This window comes from Macaca mulatta, chromosome 8, assembly GCF_049350105.2.
Source record: "Macaca mulatta isolate MMU2019108-1 chromosome 8, T2T-MMU8v2.0, whole genome shotgun sequence".
Taxonomy (NCBI): domain Eukaryota; kingdom Metazoa; phylum Chordata; class Mammalia; order Primates; family Cercopithecidae; genus Macaca; species Macaca mulatta.
The window spans coordinates 17,232,352-17,258,546 of NC_133413.1; the positions used below are offsets into that span (position 1 = coordinate 17,232,352).

The 26,195-nt window shown below is 34.7% G+C and overlaps 1 protein-coding gene across 5 annotated transcripts in view; it reads left to right on the top strand.

Annotated features, from left to right (window-relative positions):
• The window catches only part of TUSC3 (tumor suppressor candidate 3), a 309,201-nt gene that overhangs the window by 96,246 nt on the left and 186,760 nt on the right, over positions 1-26,195 (top strand). For all 5 annotated transcript variants that reach the window (XM_077942417.1, XM_077942416.1, XM_015144789.3 and 2 more), the window contains 3 exon segments: positions 4,038-4,155; positions 13,262-13,402; positions 17,715-17,855. In XM_077942417.1, the coding sequence (XP_077798543.1) occupies positions 4,038-4,155; positions 13,262-13,402; positions 17,715-17,855 (400 nt within the window).

The following is a 26,195-nucleotide window of genomic DNA, read 5'->3' on the forward strand; positions in this document are numbered from 1 at the left end:
TTTAGGGTATTTATGATATAGTGACTGGTTATGAAACTGTATTGTTCATCATCAGTATCATTATACTTTTATTAAATGCAGCTTCTGTACTAGATCCTAGCCATTGGACAATATGTAATAAGAACAGCTATGCATAAAATCAGTAGTGCTACACAGTCGCTGAGAATTTCTGTTTCAGATAGTTGCATCAACAAGTATTGTAGGTGTAGAGATTTGAAGTGACTTCCAAAGGAGAGGCAGTTTTTGAGCAAACTTCTGAAAGAAGGGAGGACATTCTAAGTGAAGTATTTCATGCACGTGGTTAAGAATGGACATAGTATGTTCATGAAACAGACTCTTTGAGTGTGGTATTTTTTTTATAAAGACATAGATTATGTAAGTTGTGGCTAAGGTATGGAGGATTTTGACTTTTATTCTTCCTGTTGTCTTCATCATGTAGGTAGTGGGGAACATTTTTGGATTTTAGAGCAGAGGCTGGAATCTACAAATTGATTATTGGGAAATGAAATCTGAAAAAGTAGAGTAATATGGAGTACAGAGTTCGAAGGCAAATTGAATTCATGCTCTTTGACTCCCCATTACTTTATCACATTTTATTTTTAAATTTTTTCTTAATTACATTTTAGTATTTAATACTTGTATTATGTTAAAAGTTTTCAGATTGTAGTACTGTTCAAATTTAACCCTCTTAAAACATAATATTTTAATGAAAACAGTATGTGCTTCTTGTTTATAAAACAAAACTGCAAAAGAGGACCTTGCACTCATCTGATTTGCACACAGGTAGGCTAGGCCAGAGATGATCACTGTTACTGCTTTGTGATTTTTTTCTTCTGTTGTTTTTTAAAAATAGCTCTAAATGTTATTCTTATAACAACATTTTGTACAGTAAAGTTATCTTTACATTCTTATTATGATAGATGAAGATTTAACTAATCTCACCTTTCATTGCTTTTTTTTTCTTCTTTTGTTTATCATTGTAACACTAAATAACATCTTTGTTTTGTTGTTCATTATCTATAGATAATGTTTTTTGATTCCCTCATTTGTGATATGAAGATTAGCACGCATATTCTTCCCCATCACCTCTTCTTCTTCTCTTTTACCTACCAAATTCTGTTGGCTATCCTTCTATACTGTCATAGTTTATATTATGTACATTCCATACGGTAACCATAATTATTACATCTGTGTTCTGTGTATAGGTTGATTTAGAAAGTTAAAAGGGAATAAACAGCACTTACATTATTATTTCTGCATAAACAGCATCAATGGCAAAGTAGTAGGTTATTATGATTCCTTTCTATAGCACCATTGTTTATAACCCCTGACCTGCACAAAATATTATATTTAAATAATCTTTCTAATCAGTTGATCAAAATTATGATACATTTTAGTAAGCTGCATATTTGGACCTTATCTCATGTTTTTGTTTTTTTTTTAAATTTTTCCTGTTGTGGGAATAAATACGGTTTTCTTACTATAGATTTAATATGTTCTAGTTCTTTCTGATTCTAATGATTATCCTTAGAATCTATTCTTTTCATCTTGAAGTGTAAAATTCCTGTTCTAGTTTGTATTGGTTGCATCATAGCTTCACAGACTACAGCTTCTTTATATCTTCTCCCCGTGCTACCTCACTGCATTTCTAGTTGCCCTTTTTCCTCTCTTATAGTGCTCTATCATAGTATTAAGTTTTCTTAGTTTTTCATTCATACTACCTTTTCTATCAATTATATTTTAAGTAAATTTTCTAAGAATGTGGGGGTAAATTTCAGATTGCTTACATTTCCATGAACATGTTTATTTCACTTATTTATTTGTATCAACGTGCAATTCTAAATAGAAAATAATATTCTGAAGAAATTCTTCTATTTGCCGGTATCTAGTGTTGCTAATGATCAATCCATTCCCAATCTCATTGCTTGCCCTTGTTGAGGAAATTTTTTTCTCTGAAAACTTTTAGGATCTTCTTTTTTATCCATGCGTTTTGGTATACCCTGTTATCTCTCCAGGTTGTTGTTTTCTCATTTCTCTTGTTCAGAACTGGGAAATGATTTTAATTTGAAGATTTAATCTCCTTTAATTGTATTGTTTACAGAAATACCATTTTCTCTGTTTCATCTCTCTTCTATTTCTGTGACACCTGTTTGAAAAAGGACTTATTGGATTATGTCTCTTAAGTCTTTCTCCTTCCCTCATATGTCATTTTTGTTTTTGTTCTGTGAATTTTATTCGACTCTGTCGTCTAATATTGGTGTTTTATTTGAGCAGTCATATTTGAAATCTGCATAAGTGCTCTCTCTTTTACTATCTTTGTTCCTTTTTTATATGAGATATATATATATATATATATATATATATATTTTTTTTTTTTTTTTCTTCTGTGAATACCACTGAATAAAGCAGTCTGCATGTTTTCACTGGGTATGTCGACAATACAAAGGCCTGACTAGACCTGGGCAGATTCTAGGGGTTGTGTGTGCAGTGACAAGCCTTAAAGAATAAGATGACTCCCACTGAACAAAGCATCATCTTGTTATCACTTACCATAAAAACAGTAATTTCCTTAAACCTAGTGTTTCTCTCCTGTAACAGTCACCTGTATGTACAGGAGTCCATGAAGAACTCTTTGTGTTACCCTTTGAGACTTGGGGGATAGGGAACTGATGCAAATGGAAATGAACTAATAAAGTCCCTTGTCTCTGACCCAGGAGTCTCATGTCTTCTGCAAGCATCCATGAAATAGTAACAGGCTAGCTTGTTAGCTTGCATTATATATGTGGTAAAATCTCAGACCCTGCACAGTTCCTGACAAATACATTTTTTGACAGAATTTTTCTAAGTATGTTAGTTACAGTTCCGCTTTCTTTATAATGTTTTCTGATTGTTCTTTTAGAGTCCGTTTGTTTTGAGAAGTTTTTAAGAAATCGCATAAGGTTTTCCTCAAATACATGATTTTTTTGGGGGCAGTGGGTGAAGGCTAACATTGGGACTGGTTGGGGAGGGTGCAGAAGTTTGGTCTACTACTGAGTATGAAGAAGTTTAATTAAGACATCTGTTTTTAGCTTCTTTTTTTTTTTTTTTTTTTAAATCTCCAGACTCTGCTGCTTCTGAATCTAATGTTTTTCTAGCTTCTTATTGCACTGTAATCTCCTTTGAGAGTCTAACTTCCTCTCAAAACTTTTCACCAGCTTTCTGTTTTTCAGCTGTTTGTGGAAATCTTTCTGCTGCTGACTCTGCTCCAAGTCCTTTTGTTATTGTTACATTGTACCTTTTTATTTACTTTCATTTTGGGGAGGGGAAGGAGGTAAACTCCAGAGAATAGTCAACCATACTGAAGAAGCAATTTTATTTTTTAAAAATGTTTTCATCTGGAAAATTAGGAAAATATCTAATAAAAATGTGTTCAAAATAGAAGCAAATATCATCTTAGAGAAGGAATGTTTGTGGCAGCTGGTTTAGCTACAAAGAGAAATCTTTGCTTCCTGTTGGTTTGAATGTAAATGCATTTTTAGATAAATGGAATGAATAAGGTGGAGTATAACTATTTTCAAATTTAAAACTACTTATGAATTTTGTTTTCTGTTAAACTAAGTTGCAAATATTCTTAAAAATTGGTCTTTGCATTTTACTAAACATTATTGGTAGATATATGTGTATAGGGAATGCTGCAAAATGTTTTTATTCCCTAGAGTAAGAGTTGGCAAAATTTTTATTTCAAGGGCTAGGCTTTGTGGTACATGTAGTTGCTGTGGTGTTGTTACAACTTTGCCCTTATAGTACATAAGCAATATGTAAATGAATAAATGTGGCTATGTTGCAATAAAACTGTATGTATGAACATCAGAATTTGAATTTTATGTAATTTTCACGTCAGAATACTTTTTTAAAAAAATACATTTTAAAAACTATGCTTTGATTGCAGTCTATACAAAAACTGGCCAGTGCTTGTCCTCGGCTTGTCTGTTTTAATAACTGCTTTGTAGACGCTTCAGTACTGATGTGTTTCTACTATGACCCATTGTTCTTATCAGGCAAGCTAATGAAGAATATCAAATACTGGCAAACTCCTGGCGCTATTCATCTGCTTTTTGTAACAAGCTCTTCTTCAGTATGGTGGACTATGATGAGGGGACAGACGTTTTTCAGCAGGTAAAAGAGTTACATCTTACTCATATATTTAACATAGTTGTTTGTGGTCGATACATTTTTGTTTGGCACATAAAAATAAAATTCATTCATCGCCTGAACTCAGGAGGCGGAGGTTGCAGTGAGCCGAGATTGTGCCACTGCATTCCTGTGGGGGATAGAGCAAGACTTTTTCACACACACACACACACACACACACACACACACACAAATACAGTTCATTCAATACGTTAATAAATACAATAAGTATTTATAATAAATTTTGTGATGTGATTAACATAATTATGGCTAAACTGATTTTTATAATTGTACAGGTCTTTGCCATTATGATAAATTCATTTTAACTTTTGCATCATACAGGAAATGTGTTTTTTCAGCATGCAGTGGCAGTTTACATGCAGTAGTCTTATTTTGGCATTTAATTATAGGTGGTAGTATATTATAGATAGTATTTTGCACAGATTTGTGACATTTTATATAAAATTCATTGCAAATTTTACTTAACTGTTATTTTTTCCAATGGGGCAGAATTTTACATATAGAGGGTTACATATTTATTTACAAGTATTTTCTCTCTGTTATGGATTGAATTGTATACCCCCAAATTCATAAGTTGAAGCCATAGCTTCTGGCGTGACTGTATTTGAAGATAGGGCCTTGAAGGAAGTAATTAAGGTTAAATGAAATCATAAAGGTGGAACCCTAGTCCAAAGGGACTGGTGTCCATATGAGATGAGGAATCAGGAGCAGGAGTGCATGTGCACAGAGAAAAGGGCCATGTTAGAACACAGTGAGAAGATGGCCACAGGCCAGGAGGAGGAGCCTCACCCAAAACCAACTCTGCTGGCACTTTCCTCTTGGACTTTGAGTCTTCAGAACTGTGAAAAATAAATTTCTGTTAAGTCGCCTACTCTGGAATTTTCTGTTATAGCAGCCCAAGCAAACTAATCAGCGTATTGACCCAGTCTTCTCGCTAGAGCAAGGTGTTGGACTTGAGACCGGAATTCTCATTATCATCAATGTTGTCATGCTTCTAACATCATCATTGTTGACATCGAGAGCTTATGTCCAGGCATCGTTCTAAGGGCCTCTTACGTATTATTTCATGTAGCTTCACAGTGAGAGAAGTGTTGTTACTGGCTCCATTTCATAGGTGAGGAAATAAGGAGTGAAGAGACTGTTGCTTGTCCAAGGTCACCAAGTTAGTGGAATGTGTAACTAGAATTTGAACTCAACTGTCTGGCTTCCAGAGCCCTAGTCCTTAATCATGCTATTACCTTGCAGTTTATTATTTATTTTTTAACATGTTTTTACTGTGCGATCAATCCATTTAAAATGCAAAACTTACTGCCATCCCGGGGTTAATCTTTTCGGGTATCTTGGCCTATTTAATTTTTCTCACATGTGATACTCTTTGGCATAATGCTTACCAGGTCATGGAAAAGCATGCAGTTCTGTGAAGAATCTCTCTTACTAATTGTAAATCACCATTAGTGAACATTTATACTTATTTGCATCCAGATCATTTGTTCTTGCCAGTTTCTAGTTAAATAAAATAAATTCTCTCTTTTTGCCTTCAGCACTTCTTCTGTTAGTATTCTTCAATTATTTCCTCCAAATTTATTTTGCCTTTTTAGGTTGTTTCTTTATATTCATCCCTTCAGCAAATAGTTTTGCTCCTATAGTGCCTATTCTATAGGAGCAATAAATTTGGCAAGAAAAACATACATACTTCTCCTCTATGAGCAGCTTACAGATTAGGAAGCTAATAATAATAATAGTATCATAATAAAATATAAATATGTAATTTCAAATAACCTTATAAAGAATAATTACAATACTATAAGAACCAAATATTATTTCATGTAAATGATAGATCTCTATAGAATCTCAGGATAATTGGCCTTAGAGCTCATCAGATAGAAGTGCTATTCAGTATATACTTGAATCCTCTCTGTCATATTGGCAAACAGTCTTGTAGGTCCAACAAGACTGCTAGAGCACGGTCTTGAAGCCCATGACTAGACCTGTGGACTAAATGAAGACAGTGAGTTGGGTTAGTTTAGTTTCGTTGTATCTTTGTTGTGCTATTTTTGTTGATACTATGTTATCTTTGTTTTGTTGTGATACCTAATATACTAAGTACATACTTAGTATATTAAACATCTTATTTACTTTTACAAATATGCTTTCTCCTGCTTTTATTAAAACAATGCCTTTATTGGTATGTCTTTTAAAAAATCCTTAACAGAAACACTCATTTTTTGCTTTTTAAAAGTACTTTTATTTCTTAACTACTGTAAGAAACCAAACTGCCAAAACACCATGTATCTGATCCTTGGTATCATTGTTGAGGAAGCAGTATGGTGTGGGTGGGGACTACAGCAGATTGGAGAGGGGATGTGCTTGACCTCAGTGGGAGAGGTGCAGCTCAGCATCAGCTTTGTAGAAGAAATGTAGGTCACATGTATGTAGGCCACATGTAGCTAGATCTCTTTCAAGAAAAGACCTAAATAATAATTTTTATATGAAATTTCTCTCTTTAAAATGTTGGCCGTTAATTCATATTTTTTTTAAAAAAAACTTTATGGGATATTGTTATCTTTGTGTTGAGTACTGAATGTAGGCTGCTGGTATATAATAATATAAATAAATGGTTATATATAATCATTAAATTCTTTTGTTTGCTTTAGACATAATTATTCTAAAGTTTGGTCTATAAGAGTTGAAATCAGTTGTTTTTAATTGAAACATTTCCTCAGGTTAATTTTGATTCAGCAGGAATCCTGCTATAGAACTGCCTTGTCTCTCCCAAAATCTAGCCCTTGGTTTAGCAACAAGAGTTCTCATTTTAAAATGCAGAAATGAGTAAAAGTTATAGCAGTTAATGAGTTTTATGAGGAATTTTAATCTACAACAATGGAGAAGTATATGTTTTGCTTCAGTTGAGAAACACTAAAATATTTTTAATGCTTATTTTTTTCCAACTGACTATTAAATCATATTTTGCTGAAGTACTGTCTCTAAATTGATGTTTTAAAGCACTGTCAGCAGTAATGTGGTGTCTGAAGATAATATTAATAACAAGTGCAGAAACTTGGTAATTTCTAGCTCTTTGGGGACTTACTGGGAAAGTAGCTTCAATTATATGTGATTCCCATAGGAATGGCTGAGGCTAGGTGTCTGATGACAGGCCAGTGGGTTAATGAACATGGTGTGTTGGAAGGAGCGCTCAGCTAGGAAATAGGTCTATGTTGTGCTCTGCTGTGGGTAGCCTTGGGGAATTGGGTATTTTAATTAAGAAAAAGGACTGAATTGTATGAATTTTTAAGCACCTCTGAAGTTTTACCACATGAGGCCTTCGTATGGATTTTCTGATAGTTTTCATGTGGGGAGTGAGGAAGATGGGGACGCTCAGCTTTATAGTTTTGTATTGACGTGGTTTCTGTAGATGTCTCTTGTGTATCCATGAGAGAAACGAACATGAACAAAGTATGGGATGGGAGAAGCCCAGGGAAGAAAGAAGGAACTGGTAACTGTGTGCTTTGTTCAGTTTAATGAACGTCCATTACATGGAAGCCCACTGCTGGGAGAATGGAGTAAGATAGACTCCTGATGTACAGGGCCATGTAACACTTATTATATACATTAGAGACATATTATTTTTATTTACTTATTTATTTTTGAGACGGAGTCTTGCTCTGTCACCCATGCTGGAGTGCAGTGGTGCGATCTCGGCTCACTGCAAGCTCCGCCTCCCGGGTTCATGCCATTCTGCTGCCTCAGCCTCCTGAGTAGCTGGGACTACAGGTGCCTGCCACCACGCCCGGCTAATTTTTTGTATATTTAATAGAGATGGGGTTTCACCATGTTAGCCAGGATAGTCTCGATCTCCAGACCTTATTTTTTTCCAACTGACTATTAAATCATATTTTTATATGATATAATTTATATATAATTTATGTATGATATAATTTATATATAATTTATGTATGATATAATTTATATATGATTTATATATGATATAATTTTTATATATAATTTATATATGATATAATTTTTATATATAATTTATATATGATATAATTTTTATATATAATTTATATATGATATAATTTTTATATATAATTTATATATAATAGGCTCCTCGGCCTCCCAAAGTGCTGGGATTACAGGCGTGAGCCACCGCACCCGGCCCCTATATACATTAGAGACATATTTTTATATATGTTATATATGCATGTTATATGTTATAATCTGTATGATGTTTATACTGTATTGCAGGAGCTTGTGTTTTCAAATCAGTCTTCTAATGAACTTATTAAAAAAGGTTTATGAAAAAAATATTGTTAAAGCCTGGCAAACATGGTGAGAGCCCCGTCTTTACTAAAAATACAAAAATTATCCAGGCGTGGTGGTGCATGTCTGTAATCCCAGCTATTGGGGAGGTTGAGGCAGGAGAGTGGCTTGAACCCAGGAGGTGGAGGTTGCAGTGAGCCGAGATCGTGCCATTGCACTCCAGGCTGGGTGACACAGCAAGACTCCATCTCAAAAAAAAGTTTTCATTAAATGGAGGTAGAGTTCAGAAGGTATTATGATATCCTGGTAATGAAGTGTCTAGAGTCAGAAAACCTGAGTTCATCTTCCAGCTTTACTTCTTCATTGCTGTATGACCTTTGGTAAATCACTTTATTTTTATATGCCTCTACTCATCTGTAAGAGAGGGAAAATAATATTACCTTTCTCATAAGACTATTGGGAAGATGAAAATAAGATGTTAGCGTTAGAGTAGGTAGCTACGCAGACATGAGCAGGGCAGGAGAGGGTCCCTCACCCCAGGATGTCAGGTGACCATCATTTGATGATCAGGTGATTGTTAAACTGTCTTGCTAAAATAATAATTGGTTGCAGCTGGCTGCTAGGAAAGGCAATCTCCCAGTAGATAGAAAACACCCGAAGATGGTGATCAGCCACTTCTTGATGAGATCTTAGGACTTAAGCAGGCTCAAGCATGCGCACTAAGACAAAATGGTGGCGTTTAACTGTTATATGACCTGCCTCTGGGAGCACTCGACTAGTAAGGGAAAAATGCCTCAAACGAGCATGCGCACAACTTCAGTAAACACACTGCATACGGCCCCTCCCAAGTGCTGGCAAGCCACTGTGCAGGCACATAGCCCACCCAAAAGGAAAAGTCAAGGGAGAAGAGACAAACCCTGGGGTTATGCCAGTGTATGAGACCCCAAGTCAAAGGCCAAACAGTGCACTTTGATGTCTTGAAGTTGCCCACCTGATCTTCTTCCAAGTGCACTTCTTTCTATTCCTGCACCAAAACTTTTAAATAAACATTCACTCCTGCTCTAAAACTTGCCTCAGCCTCTCACTCTGCTTTATAACCCTCGGATTCCTTTGAGGAGGCAAGAATTAAGTTGCTGCAGACCCCTACGGATTCACCACTGCTAACACTAATATATGTAGCTGTTTAGCTCTGTGCCTGATGCATAAGTATATGCTAAATAGTTCTTATTACTATTACATAACATTAGCAATAATACTGGTGTGTAGCGTTCCCCCTTCCTAAAACCACCTTATTTTTGCATAAGTTGGTTAAATCTAAATTCTGTAGAAATAATTAAAAGTTGTGGTAAAGGAAGGAAGAGAAAGGAAAGAAGCGATGAAAAGATTACCTCGGAATCCCTTTGGAAGGGTTAACTGCTTGAGCATTGTCTTAGTTCATTTTGTTCTGCTGCAACAGAATACCTTAGACTGGCTAACTTATTCAGCAGGAGTTTGTGGGGAGGGCAGAGGCGGAATATGATGGTTTGAATGTTTTGCATTCAAACAATGAGTAAACAACATTCAAACCATCATATTCTGCCCCTAGCCCCACCAAACTCATGTCTTTCTCACACTCAAAATACATTGATTTTGTCCCAATACTGTCAAAAGTCTGAACTCATTCTAGCAGCAACTCAAAATTCCAAAGTCCCAAGTCTTAACAAAATCGGATACAGATGAGACTCAGGACATGATTCATCCTGAGGCAAATTCCCCTCCAGCTGTGTATCTGAAATCAAACAAATTATCTACTTCTAAAACAAAATGGTAGAGCAGGCGTCGAATAGACATTCCCTTCCTAAAGGGAGAAATAGGCAAGAAAAAAAAAAGGGGTAACTGGCTCCAAATAAGCCCAAAACCTGATTGGGAAAACGCTATTAAATCTTAAAGCTGGAGATTAATTTTTTTTCATTCCACCTGCCATCATCTGGGCACACTGGGGCAAAGGTTGAGCCCTCAAGGCCTTGGGAAGCCCCACCCCTATAGCTTTGCGAGGCCCAAGCCCACACAGCAGTTCTCCCAGGCTGGTGTTGCATGCTCTTGGCTCTATAGTTTGGGGTTTCAGCAGAGGCCCTGCTGCCGTAGATCCACTAAGGGGGATTTTTTACAATGGCTCTGCCTCTGCAACAGGTCTCTACCAGGGCTCTTGGGCTCTCCGCAAAGTCCTTTGAAATCTAGGTGAAGGAAGACATACCTCCTCAGCTCTTACATTCTGGGCACCTGCAGAGCTAGCCCTTTATGGATGCTGCCAAGGCTCATGGCTTGCACCCTCCAGAGTAGTGGGTTGAGCAACACTTGGGCCTACTTGATCCATGGTGAGGGCAGCTGAGGAGAACTACACTAGAATGCAGGGAGTGGACACCCCAAGTGGCTCTGAACAGTGAGCTTTGAGGCCCCGTAGATACCCTAGGTCTTCCCCTGAAGAGCTCTGAAATGCCTTCAGGGTCTTTGTCCCCTTGTCTTGATGAGTAATACCTGGCTTCCTTTCCATTTCTGCTAATCTCCTTATAAATAGTCCCTAGGCCACATTCTTGATACTCTCTCCTGAACATGTTTTTTATTGTTTACATATCCAGACTGGGAGTTTTCCAAATCTTTATGTTTTGCTTCCCTTTTAATTATAAAGTATGTCTTTAAATAGTTTTTGTCTTCTTGTATTTTATATGCATTTGAAATAAGCCATACCGCATCCAGAATGTTTTGCTGCTTAGATATCTCTTCTGCCAAATATCCTCATTCATTGTTTTTAAGTTCTGCATTCCATAAAGTCCTAGGACACAGACACACTTCAGCTCAGTTCTTTGCAGTTTGTAACAAGTATGGTCTTTTTTTCCAGATTTCAATACCTGTTTCTCATTTCCATCTGAGACGTCATCAGAATGTCTTTTACTGTCCATATTTCTTACCAGCATTCTGATTGTAACCACTTAAATATCTGAGATGTTTAGACTTTCTCTGCAGCTTCCCTCTTCTTCTGAGCCCACTCCAGAATCACCCTTAGTGATCCATTTATAGCAACCTAGGCTTTTTCTAGTATGCTTCTCCAGATTCTTTCAGTCTCTACCCATTATCCGGTTCCAAAACCATTTTCACCTATTCAGGTATTTGTTGTAGCAGCATCCATTGCCTCTGAGACCAGCGTTTGTCCTAGTCCATTTTGGGCTGCTATAACGGAATACCTGAGACTGGATAATTGTAATGAACAGAAATTTATTTCCCATAATGCTAGAGGCTGAAAGTCCAATATTTAACTACCAGCATCTTGCAAGGCACTTCTTGCTGCATCATCACATGGCAGGAGGTGAAAGTGTGAGACAGAGTCAAGAGGACGCTCAACTTGCACTTTTATAGTAGCACTAATCCCACCCATGAGAGTGGAGCCCTCATAGCTTAATCACCTCTTAAAGTTCCCACATCTTAATATTGCTACAATGGCAATTAGACTTCAACATGAGTTTTGGCGGGGACAAACATTCAAACCATAGCAAACATGGACCAACTATTAATCTTTAGCAGTAGTGTTTGAAGAGTACTAATGTAGATAACATGGAGGTAAGTAATGGAAATTTGATTGCATTTGCAGTAGTAAAAATGAGAAATTTTTGATATAGAGCCATTTATTTTGGGTATTCAGCTTGTTTGTGCTAAGTTGTGTGAAGCTCTATAAAATGATTCGGAGCTGTCTTATAAATATGACTGCTGTAGCCACAGTTCATTTATAGGGCAAGACCTGTTTTGGTCTTGAGTATATCCTTGGTTATTAAACTTCGTTGTTATGGGGAGCTAAGCTTTTACTGTTGTATCGTTTGCTTGATGTCAACTGTGATCTAATATATATATATTGATTTTTGTTTTCATTATTAGAAAATACTGAACTATGTTGCAAGTCAAGGGCTGAAAAATCTCTTGGCCTTTCATTTTAAAACCTTTTTTTGGTAATTCCTGGGCAACAGAAATTTTATTCGTATATATATATATTTGTAGTTTATTCCTTACTGCAAATTAACCTGATACATGTTTTTAGATATTATATTGTTAAATAAGCACCATTTATATTAGGGTAGTGTTCTGTTTAGTATACTTTTCGAATAGAAATTACTTGTAGAAAATATTTCTGAAATATAACCAATTTAAGACAGTTGAGTTAATAGACAAATTGAGCGGAAGAAGAGTGTTATTGAGGATTTCTTCTTCATTCTCTGGTAAATTTAACTTGTTTAGAGCAGAAATGTTGGTTTCTCTTTCATAGTCATCATCATTACACAAAAAATAAAGTCTTTTACATTTCGAATAGGGAATTCAATCTACTTGTAGTTTGTTGGAAATTAATTCCATAATATGCTTATTTTTTTAAAACGAATTCCAGTACTTTTTAAAAATAACTGCTTAGGAAGTGAAATAATTCATGTAATACCAAATTGCTATATTTCTACTTTGCACTTTCAGACACTTTTTTTACCCTAATTATAGAATTCAAGAAAGGAAAAAGAATGAAATGACTTATAAAATATAGAGAATATAATGCATGGTATGAATGATGTATGTTAAATATGAGGATTCAGATAACTTAGTCAAATTTACAAGTTCTTTTTCATCCAGTAGTGAATTAAGATAAATAAAAACAGAAATTTACCTCTGGAAAACCACTTGGATTTTCATAATAAATGCTGTTTTCCCCAAATTTCTACAGAAAAAGCATAAAATGTTGGATTAATGATCTATAATGTGGGGATGATACTATATTTAGTATTTTTTTCCTCATGTTTTACAGCTCAACATGAACTCTGCTCCTACATTCATGCATTTTCCTCCAAAAGGCAGACCCAAGAGAGCTGATACTTTTGACCTCCAAAGAATTGGATTTGCAGCTGAACAACTAGCAAAGTGGATTGCTGACAGAACGGATGTTCATGTATGTTTTTATTCCCCGCAGTTTTAATAATTGGCTGGTTGGTTGGTTTGTTTGGAACATTTTAATAAGGCTACACTAATATTTTTGAATTTCTCTATCATTATTTCTCCTTGCATAGAGAAAACTCTGTTCAATCACTGCAAATGATAAGTTGAACTTGGACTGTTAGGTGTATTCAGATGGTTTTTAAAATAATGGTTCATTGATCTTTTAAAAGCCATTAAAAAGTACAGGAGTTAAGCACAAGGTAATTTCAGAGGCTAAAAAACATATTTGAAACGTTTCAGTGGTAGTAATCAAGGAAATTCTAATTAAAAAGCAAGATATATAATTTTTATCTATCTTTTGGGCAAAGAGAAAAGGTTAATAGCCACCTTAAAGCTATATGGGAAAATATCTACTCAGATTTACTGCTTTTGAGACTATAAATTGGTGTAACCATACTAATAGCATGTGTCATGTCTTTATATAATATAGCTTAACAATTCCACCTCTACGAATTTAACCTAAGGATGCTATCAAGGATGATTTCAATTTTTATCCGTAGAAATTTTGAAAATAACACTCATTTTATTGGGAAAAATTGGATATGAATCAAATGTCTAAAAATAAGAATAAGTAAATATACTATGGCATAGCCAAAAAATGATTTACAAGAATATTTTACCTAGAATGAAGCTCAAGGTGTAAAAAGCTTCCAAGTAGGTTAGAAAAATAGTATTAGTTAATAGTATGATCTATTAGTTTGTTGTAAAGGGTAAATATGAGTATAGATAGACATATACAATTTATTATGGAAGGAAATGAACCTAAATGTTGATGATAGTTGATACTTACTTGGAGGTTTTATGACCATGTTTTCCCTACTCTCACAACTGTTTTTGACAGTAAACAATTGGAGCCAGTTATTTTAAAAGTATGTTCATGCAGGCAGTAATACAGAAGCATTAATTTTTACTATAAGGTAGAAACACATTTATTCTGAGTCAAGGTGGTAATTGCCCATATGGTACCACAGTCATTGTAAAATTATATCATTGGTTTTAATGACATTTTGGTGACTAAACTTATTTCCTAATTCTGTCATTTTTTTAATGATTTGGCAAATATTTTGTTGTGCAATGTATCATTTAGTTGGTGCAAGACATTGAGTAATATTTGAAGGGTACTATTGTTTCCTTATAAGAAATACTAAATTTTAATCAGAAATTATTCAAACCTGTCTCCCTAGCAGACTTAAACATTTAGTCGATAAACGTTTGTTAAAAAATAAAAAAAAAAAACAACCCAAAAAACTATATGTGGAAATAATTTCTAAAATGTTTTAGAAATGAAAACAGTACAAATAACGCCAATGTATATCCTTTATTTAGGTTCAGTGATTGTTAACATTTTATTCCATCTGCTTTGTGACTGTCATTATCCCTGCTACCCCCATTGTCTCTTTACCTCTCCACACATGCAGACACATATACACAGTTTTTTCTTTCTGAAAAAAATTAGGGTGAATTGCATTTTGAAAGAAATAAGCAAAGCAGTTATCAACTTCATAGGTTTACATTTACATATTACTTTTATTTGAGCTACCACTACCCATATTACAATTTTGTCAAGCGACCTAGTAATATCCTTTACATTTTCGCCCGTCAGTACAAGATTTGATCTAGAGTGAGATATTTTGTTTAATTGTCATGTCTTTTAAGCTTCTTTAAATCTGGAATATTTCTACAGCCTATCTTTTCTCTTTAAAAACATTGACACTTTGGCCGGGCGTGGTGGCTCAAGCCTGTAATCCCAGCACTTTGGGAGGCCGAGACGGGCGGATCACGAGGTCAGGAGATCGAGACCATCCTGGCTAACACGGTGAAACCCCGTCTCTACTAAAAAATACAAAAAACTAGGCGGGCGAGGTGGCGGGCGCCTGTAGTCCCAGCTACTCTGGAGGCTGAGGCAGGAGAATGGCGTAAACCTGGGAGGCGGAGCTTGCAGTGAGCTGAGATCCGGCCACTGCACTCCAGCCTGGGCGACAGAGCGAGACTGTCTCAAAAAAAACAAAAAAAAAACAAAAAAAAAAACATTGACACTTTGAAGAATATAGTCCTTTGCTACTTTTTAAATAGGGTGATCCTTATTTGTTCTGCCTCATGTTTGTTCATGATTGACTTCTGCTCATGCATCCTTGAGTATAATACTATATAGGTCCTGTTTTGTTTTAGTCACCTCAATAAGCACGTAATGTCCATCTGTCCTTCACTGGTGATATGAATTTCAAATATCAAGATGTTTCCCATTTTTTCATGGTATAATTACTGTTTTTCTTGGTAATAATAAGCTATCTATGTGGAGATACCTTAAGATCATGCAGATATCCTCTTCCTTCAAAATTTTCTTTTTGATTGAGCATACATTGATGATTCTTGCGTGACACAGTTTTTACCATTATGGTTACAAAATGATGATTCCAATTCTAGCTCTTTCTTCATATTTGTATTTGGCCCTCAGCATTCTACTGTAAGAGTCCCACTCCATCTATCCATCCATCCATCCATCCATCCATCCATCCATCCATCCATCCATCCATCATCTAATTTATCTGTCATTGGTATGAACTTATGAATTGTGTTTTCTGAGTATTTTGGATTTGACATTCTAAAAAATCTTTCCGGCTGGGGAGAGTGTACCTCTCTTGGGGCTAGCCAGTTCCTAAAGATAACAAGCCCAGCCAGGAATAAGTCTTTGATATACTACTAACCAGTCCATAGCCACACTTCCTGTCTCTGGTCCGTACACCCTAGGACACAATATTCCTCTGCCTTAATCATCTCAGGGCCAGGTACCAGACAACTAGAGACCACTCCTATAGCCCACAGCCCACCAAAATTATTTAAACTAGTAAATCCTAAAGTGTTTACTCTGCCCTGCCTTGCCTTTCCTATGCAAACTCCAAAAACGAGGGTGGCTTAACTTCCCTTCAGTTGTATCTTCTGCCACCTGAGCACTCTGGTGTCTCTCCCATGTGACCCTGTATGGCGTAGCATGCCTCTTGTTTCCAGGAGACCTGTGAGTATAATCAACCTTGTTTTCATCTGATCTCCTATGTCATCTGTCCTGGCTGCACCTAATTGATGTCTTGTAAAAGAATACAAGACATGTTTTTCCTCTGGTGGTTTGTAATTTACTGCTATTCTGAACTATTTTGGTACTAAAATTGTTCTAGATTTGACTAGTGAGAGCCTCTTCATGCTGGCCCCTATGCTCTTGTGACATCTTTCCATCATTTTTCTTTTAAGTATTTTCTTATTTTATGACATAACAATTTATTCCAGGCTCATTTTGTATCTACCTATCTATTTTGCCCAGCACTCAGTTAGTCATCTCTTCTAGGAGTCCTGCTTTCTTTTAGTAGGGAATGTTATTGGAACCAAGATAGGTATACACATTAGAAGTCATGAGTTCAGACCAATTAGACCTATTTCTAAAGATAGTCTTCATGTTTTAAAGGATACCATCAAAAAAGTAGTCCACAGAATGGGGGAAAATATTTGCAAATAATTTTTCTATAAAATACTTATAGCTGGTATGTCTATCTGTATGCATATATATATTATATATATATATATATATATATATATATATATATATATATATATATATATATGACTCTTACAACTTAAAAAGAGAAAACCCAATTAAAAATGGGCAAAGGATCTGAATGGGCATTTCTTCATGGAAAAGATACAAATAGCCAATAAGTACATGAAAAGATGCTCAGCATTGTTAGTCAACAGGGAAGTGCAAAGTCATTTTATATAGCCATTATGTTTTAAGGCATATATCTTCGACTCAGAATGTAAGTAGTGCTAGTGCCACATGTGAAAATTTGGATGGCGGCCGGGTGCGGTGGCTCAAGCCTGTAATCCCAGCACTTTGGGAGGCCGAGACGGGTGGATCACGAGGTCAGGAGTTCAAGACCATCCTGGCTAACACGGTGAAACCCCGTCTCTACTAAAAATACAAAAAATTAGCCGGGCGTGGTGGCGGGCGCCTGTAGTCCCAGCTACTCGGGAGGCTGAGGCAGGAGAATGGCGTAAACCCGGGAGGCGGAGCTTGCAGTGAGCTGAGATCCGGCCACTGTACTCCAGCCTGGGTGACAGAGCGAGACTCCGTCTCAAAAAAAAAAAAAAAAAAAAAAAGAAAATTTGGATGGCATGTTTCTGAGTTCTCTGTGTTGAAAGTTACGAGGACTGGAATATGATCAAGAGAAGAATTTTATTTTTCTTTCACTTGTAAAATTTTCATTGCATTTTTGCAGATTCGGGTTTTCAGACCACCCAACTACTCTGGTACCATTGCTTTGGCCCTGTTAGTGTCGCTTGTTGGAGGTTTGCTTTATTTGAGAAGGAACAACTTGGAGTTCATCTATAACAAGACTGGTTGGGCCATGGTGTCTCTGGTATGTTAATACATTGTGCTTTTTTTTTGTTTGTTTCCTATTCTTTGTATAATAGTATAAGTTGTATAATATTAACAAAATGAGCCAGATTATAACTATAATAGAACTCAAGTCTGAAAGAGAAGTAACTTTTTAGAACTTGGATAATGTAGTTTGAGTTTTCTGTCAGCCAAAACTATGCTATCTTCCTTCAACTTTTCACTGCTAAAATGTACTGTCCCTCTGTGCTTTGCACAAGTGCTAAATAAATACATGTTGAATACATCTAGAGATATGGTAAGACTTGATCAGAATTAATAGCTCAGAGTAATTTGCAAGTGGTTTGGAAATTCAGCTATTTCTGAATTTCTTATTCAGCTGTTCCTTTTCTGACAACTGTTTCTTGTGTATCTTCTATGTGACTGATATTTGTTAGATACTGGGGATATAAAGTTGAGAAATACACTCTGCGTATGAGAAATGCATTCTGGGGATACAGAGTAATCAACAAATGGAGTATAAGGTTATGTGTGCTATCATGGCAGTAAGTAACAAAGTGTTGTAGGAACACACAGGAAAGAAACCTAACCTAGAGTAAAGGGAATCATGACAGGCTTCCCAGACTGTGACAAGAGCTGAATTCTGTAGAACAAAATGAAATTCTAAAGTCGTTAAGGCCAAGTGTTCAACATAAGTGAAGCCTGGGATATTCGGAGAACTACAGTTGTGTGGGGCTACAGCAGTGATGGCAAGGTAGGAGGGGGAAGAGATGACATTAGAGTTCAGCAGTTCCCAGCTCACAGCCACTAGACAAAAATCATTAGGATTTTATACACAAAACAGTTCAGGTATAATTGAAAATAAAATCTCTTTCACAATAGGAAGGAAAAATGTAAGGTACTTAAAAATAAATCTAACAGAAAATGTATGAAATATTTATGAAAAGAATGTTGAAATTGAGACTAGATAAATATATGTAGATAAATACGTTATACATTATGTCAATGTATATCTATTATAGATAAGTATTATCTGTAATATAATAATAAAAATGTTATTATATTAAAGATATAATGTATTATAACTACATACAATGTATTATATCTATAATAACATAATAGATTTTTTACAGCTAATTGTCAGTTTGTTTCTTTTGCTTTCTGGCAGTAGCTCTTCATCGTTCCTATTTTATTTTTACCAAAAAATTAGGGGTCTTGATGACTAAGTTGGAAGTGATAGGACAGACTGAGAAGCCGCCCAGGCAAGAGTCACCTTGAAGCAATTTCATTTTCTGCAGTAATACCTAGAGCTTAGAAATTCAGACAGAACCTCTGTGGCTTTCTGGTAGATAGTCAAAATACAAATTAGATGTTTGGCCTTTTCAGAGCAAGGAAGATACGATTTTTTTAAAGGAAAATGTCTTAATGTTGTTTTCTCATTTTTGATGAATGAGTTAAACGGATTAATTAATTGTACTGTATTTAAAGTTATTGGACACTACAGGTGACCTTAATTACCTTAGTCATTTAAATTAAAAAATGTTTTGGCTTTTTTCCATGCTAGTTTTCAAGTTGCTTCACTCAGTAAAGCCTCCCAGGTTTCTTGGTAAAAATGCAGTACTTTCACTGTGTCGCTGGAAAATTATAACTTCTTTGGTATTTAAGAGTTAATGTCACATCAAATCTTGTCACTGCTTTAGTCTACCAAAAATTGATATAGTCTCATCTCTGAATTACATTCAAATAACATTAACATACTTACATTATTCTTATTCCTCAAGAAGAGGCCCAGAGCTATTGCATTGTAAGCTAGTAATAATTGGCATTACTCTTTACGGATCTCTTTCTTCTTTGGGGTATGCTTCATAACTGCGCAGAGGAATTTATATTGGCCTCATTTATAAGAAAGGAAACAAAGATTCAGTAATCTCAACTTGCAAAAGCTTACATAGCTAGAAAGCGATTGAACTGGGATTTGATCTTACTCATCTGATTGCAAGTATTGTTTACACGAAGCTGAGCTTCTTTAAATCTGGACATGTATCTTATATGTTGGTCATTCTACTCAGTAGATACAACGAGCCATTATGACTGCAAATAAATTCATAGAGGAACATTTATATGATATATAGATGTTAAATACTTCAGTTGATCAATTTTCTTGAAAACCTCTGCTATGTTATACATATTTTTTATTATTATTATTTTGCTGTTTTACTGTGAATCTTGGAAAGTGAATTAACTTGGCATGGAAGAAGATAAATTCCAAGATATCTTGGCAGGTATGCCTGCTCCCCAGTCACAGCCTTTTAGAAGTCAATAACAGGCTGCAGAGAACAGACATGTTTTCAAACAATGTGTCTTAAAACACTACCCTGATAATACAATGTTAAACAACTTTTGTAATACTTTTCTGCATCTCTTCCAGTTTTTCTCATTAATACAGAAATACTTCTGTTTGATAGTCTTTGGAAACTCTTTAAATTATTTAAACAATGAGATTAAATATATAATATATAAATTACATTATATATTTTATGTATATAATTTATATTATATAATTTATATTACATATATGTATATATAAATATGTACTTTGGGTCTTCTTTACCATTTCTGCCTGATACCACCACCATTACCATCACCACCAAACTTGATTGTTGCTTATAAATTGAAAAACTGAATTTGTTCATATGCAATTTTTCTTATCCTACTTTTGAGATTTCCTTAGAAAGTTAAGAGACTGCCCAAAATGCTGCCCTATTCATTCAGATTCTCAAACATTTGCCTATTTAAAATAACTAATATCTCATTTTTCCTTGAAAGTAAGGAAAAAATATATATATTTTTAAATTTGCCAAAATATTGTCATCTGACTTACACAAACTCTGATGAAAGCCTTTGACTGGACAGTAAAAGGACAGCTCTTAAAAGGAAACAGTAATGAACCATATAAGAGTAGATAACTTCCATAGAACAACAAAAAAAATGTGTTCAAAGGAAGGGAAATGAATGAGAGAAATGTCTGCTACAGAATCTCTAGCCCCATGCTAACTTTTTAGTAAAGAACAAGTCTAGGTACAGTTAGCAGTGGTGTCTTTTAATCATTTAACCTATACAAAAGTACTTCCAAGGAAAATTATTTACTATTACGAACACTTAGTCCTGGGTAGACTGTATTCTAAGGCTGGTATTTTTTTTTCTTTTTTTACTGTGTTATTTTATTGTATGTGACTTAAAGGTAGGATAAGAATGAAGTGTATACTGAGGCAGAGGAAGTTATCATATGCTTTAGGGTGTAGGATGGAGACAGGTTGCAATTTTCTGAAATAGGAAATTAATATATGTAAATATTAATATATGGAAGTAATATGTACAAATATATTATTTTGCAATATATTTAAACAATGAGATTAAATTTGCAGTATATTGCAATATATTGCAAAGCAATATGTGCAAATATTAAAACATACATATATGTTAGAATTTCCTGGTTCTGAGTTTTAAAAAAGAGCTACAGGTATTCATAACTAAATCTTCCTGGTCTCATGCTTTCTAAGGGGGAAAAATTTTTATTAACTACTATTTATAGATCCTGATGATTGTTTGTGGAACAGAATATGTATCATTGATTGGTTCTGCTTTCACTCCCTTCTGCCTTCCCTCACCCCCTAAACATGGAGGATGATGGACAATAAGCATATACATTACTGGCTTTATGATAAATTTAAGGTAGAATTATTGAGTAAAATATTGAAATATATTAGTACATAATTTCAAAGATTGTAGCATAGATACGTAGTTTATGGTCTTGGGAAAACAATATTGACTTGGAACCAAAATGAGTTAAAATAGTATGTTTTGTAGCCCATAATGAAGATCTTCATGGCAACCTAAAGGTCTTCATAGGTTACTGTCATTTTAAGCCAGAAAATATTAGTAGGATAAGTAGTAACATTCATTTTGAACCCAGGAAAATATCCTAAGGATGTGCTTCTAAAAGCATGAAAGATAAAGCATCATTAAAATAATCTAATAACACAACCTTATTATCACAGTAAATCATCGTAGGATAGAAACTGTTTTCTACCTTTTAATACTGTGTATTGTAGGATGATTCATATACCCTCATGTTTCTGTTGCCCCAAATAAATTATGTCATTTTAATTAATTTTTTTGAAATCTTTAGCATTGGAGATTACTATACAGCATTATACAATATTTACATTCATGAAAGGTACTTTGGCATGTACTCATTGTGATTTATCAGTAGAAATTTATTTCTTGTGACCATTCAAAGCTACAGATGACTTTGAGTTCAGATGGGGATAGAAAAGGGTCTTTTTTCATCCAAATTTATTTGAATAAAATTACATAACTTTTATTATATACATATGATCTTTATTTTGTTCTCTTTAAAAATGAGAAGCAAATAATTTCTGATATTTTTTTCAATAAAGTAATGTTGTTTTTGGATGGCCCCAGACAGTTTTGCTCATCAGGCGACTATGTCATTTGGCCATTTGGAGTTGGTTATGGTTTTTGCAAACAGGTATTTCTATGTGTAGCCATTTGTGTAGAGTTAGGAAAACAGAAAATTAAATGAATTCGTATATTTTTAGGATATACTTAATATATCTAATTCTTAATTTTCTGTAGTAAGAGGAAGCATTGGCCTCAGTAACTCAAAGTACATTTTAAAATTACTCATATATGGATAGATTTTAGCATTTGAATGTTGTTGGCTGAGTCTTTGCTTATCTTAATATAAAGTCACAATTGAATAAGCCTCACTGCGAAGTTCCATGCATGGATCTACTACACTTCGTGCACGGCTCATCTCCTTAATCCAACTCAATAGGGGTTATAAATACTTGTTGAAATTGTTATCCTCAATGCATAATTTCCTTTCCATGGAATTAAAGACTTAAGCTTTTTTTTTGTTGCTGTTGCTGAAATGACTGTAAAGATACTTCCCACCTTTTTTTTTTTTTCTGTAACGAAGGCAGTATATCGATTGAGTTTAAATGAAAGAAATAATGATAGTATTTCTGTTTAACACTGAAACCAAGTTATAAAAAATCAACAGTAAATAATTCACTTGTGAACAGTAGAAATGCATAGTGTATAAATTCACTGATTTGCATGTCTGCTGTTACTCTGCTGATTTATACCACCTGTTTATTAAATAATGTCATTAAATTACTTAAAAACATTTTTATATTTTTAAAAACAAAGGCTTGTATAAAATGTGTATAGGATATTACATATTTTCTGCATAGTTAGCATTAAAAATTTCACTTTCACTAGCAGTTTATTTTAATATTCAGCTGATGAAGATACCTTCAGATTAGCTCGGGGTCTTATTTAAATTTTGTATTTTGCAGAAGAAAATGAAAACTTTTGATTTGTAAAGCTATATCAACTGCATAGTGGAAATCTGTGAAATAATTATGAACCCAACGTGTTGAAAGCATATAATGATTATTTTTCTTTTTAAAATACAATGTGAAATGTTTTCCCCAAACCAAATCCCTTATGAAAGTTCACTGTATAGAATAGTTAAAAGCAAAGTTGCTGTAGTTGAAGTGAGTGTGAACATCTTGAGCCTTTGGAGAACTGTGGGATCTGAGCAGTTTGTTTTGAAAAACAAGGACAATAGACGCTTAAAGGTGGGTGCCTTGAGCCGGTGGTGTTCTCAGCTCACCACAGGGCTGTGGAAACCTCTAGATGTGAGAAAGATAACACATGGTTGTGTTCAGTTGTGTTTATTGAATGCTTGCCTGTTATATAAATGTAGTGTTCTCCGACTTATATGAAAGTAAGTGTTCTCCGACTACAGTGAGGTGTAAGGATTGGTATCTGTTTTGCACATGGAGCCACAGCATTTTGAATTGTACCTCGCATGTAGAAAGTGTTAATTATTTGTTGAGTGAGTGAAAGTTACATGAATAAATAGGTTTAAGGACGTTGTAAAACATGGTTGTTTTTTTCACTGTTACTTAGAGCATTGTAGGTCATGGCTGGGACTAGTACATTTATCTTCTAGAAATCTTATATATTCACATATTGATCAGTCTTAGAATAGTGATTCTTTGTTTCAGTGCATTTACCTTTTCTATGTTTTTCATGTTTATTCATTTATTGACCATTCAACAAGAGTTTGAAAGCTACGATGTATCAAAATCTGTGAAGAACCATGTGGAGATACAAAGATAAGACAAGTTAAAAAGACTAGCACATGAGCCCTGCCCACAGGGACCTTACATGTGTAGTGGGGAAGGTCAATCAGATATGTACATCAGTAACATACAAATGCTTTGATGAACATATGTCCAAAATCTTGGTGTCCCAAGGTGGTGGTATTTGTGACTCTCAAAGAAAACCCAACTGTACAAAACAAAATACTTCCAAAAGCACTACCTTTGAAGGTGTTCTTTGAATTAACTGCAACAAATATCTGAGTAGCTGTTTTATTCTTGCTCCTTTCAGGATTATCGTCTAGTGTCACATTTGTCCTGAAGCCAGAGTTCAAAAAGAACCATTTCCGAGGCTGTATGAAACTAGATACCTGAGTGTCTGATTCTGTGGAGAAGCAAAAAAATAAGCAGAGTTTTTGGTAGAAACTTCACAAGTCTCAAGTCTCGGGATATGTGCTGGTGGTAAATGGATAAAATGCCCAAGTGGAAAGCTTAGAGTATTTTGCAATCTTGTGAATTAGAAATTACAATTTGGGACCCACTGGTCTCTTGCTGGAAAACCTTTAGTGGCTGAGATCAAATGTAGACAGAACTTTGTTGGGGCCATAATCCAGCCATGGCTCAGTACATTCCCCAATTAGATTAGGGTGATTACACATCACTATTAAGGTTGACAATGTCAAGGAAGTTGAACTTTAAACCAGTAAACAAATCCAACATGAGAAGAGTGAGAAAGTCTGCGTACTCCAGTGTGGATCAGATCCATTGTTGAAACAGTTGAATCCATTGCTAAAGCAGTTGAATCCATTGCGAAAACTTTCATTCCATGATGACTCTTCTAAACAATTGAGAAGAAATAATACTAATCTTAGGTAAACTTTTCTGTGAATAAAATAAAGAGGAAATGCCTCTATTCTCTGAAGCAAGACTAACTTTGATTCTAAAATCTGACAGGGACATATACAAATAGAAAACTGATAGGCAAGTCTTTCTCATGGATATAGATGCATTTATTCTAAACAAAGAAATTACAGACAGTAATAAATAAGAATGGTAGTACGTTGTCAAGTTATTTCACTAATACAAGGATGGTTTACTATATGAAAATTATCAGTGTAGTTCTCTATGCTAATAGTTAAACAGAAAAAAATATCATCTTTGATATATGCATATCAGCACTTAATAGGTTCAGTGCTTATGTGGGAATAAGAGAAAAAGCAAAATAGAAGGAAATTTCCTTATTTTGACTTAAAAAAAAATACAGTAAACGTCGTATTTGGCAACTTATTGAAATTCCTGAGATAAGGAATAATACAAGATGCCTGTTCTTGAGTATTTTACTGGGACCCTGAGCAGTGCATTGAGACCAAAACAAAAAACCTACACACATCCCAGTAAAAATAAAATTGCCCTTGTTCGCAGATGATTTGATTTTGTATATAGAAAAAAAATTAGATCTAATTCATAAATTCAGTAAGGTTAATGAATACATAGTGAATCATAATTCATATAATGAATCATAAAAGAAGTTTTTAAAAAATCTTTTGTCATAGCATCAAAAAAAATCTTGAATCAATCTAATAAAAGATATGCACACTGAAAACTGAAAAATTTATTCAAATAAATTTTTTAAAAACTTAAATGGCAGGTTAATCTGTTAATGGATTGGTAGACTAAACATTGTAAAGATACCCAACTTGATCTTGAGCAGAATTTCTGCAGATTTTTTGGTGTGGAAATTGACAGTGAGATTTTAGCAGCGGGTAATGAATAGAGTAGTTTAGACAATATTAAAGAAGAATAATGCTGGAGAACTTACACTTACGGGTATCAACAATTATTATAGATCTTTAATATTTAAGCCTTATGGTATTTATTTCACAAAAAGCCGTCTGGAACAGAATCTATAGTCCAGAAACATACTCACACTATAAAATCACTTGATTTGTAACGAAAGTGGCCTTACAGTGCAATGAGTAAGTATAGCACTTTTGATAAATATTGCTGGGCCAACTGGATATCCATATGGGAAAAAGATGAATTTCAGCTTTTACTTCCCACCATACACAAGAGGAATCATGAATCTAAAAGTAAAATGTGAACATTTAGCAGTTTTAGAAGAAAGTATGGATATGTATCTCCATAATTGGTGGGGGGGCAAA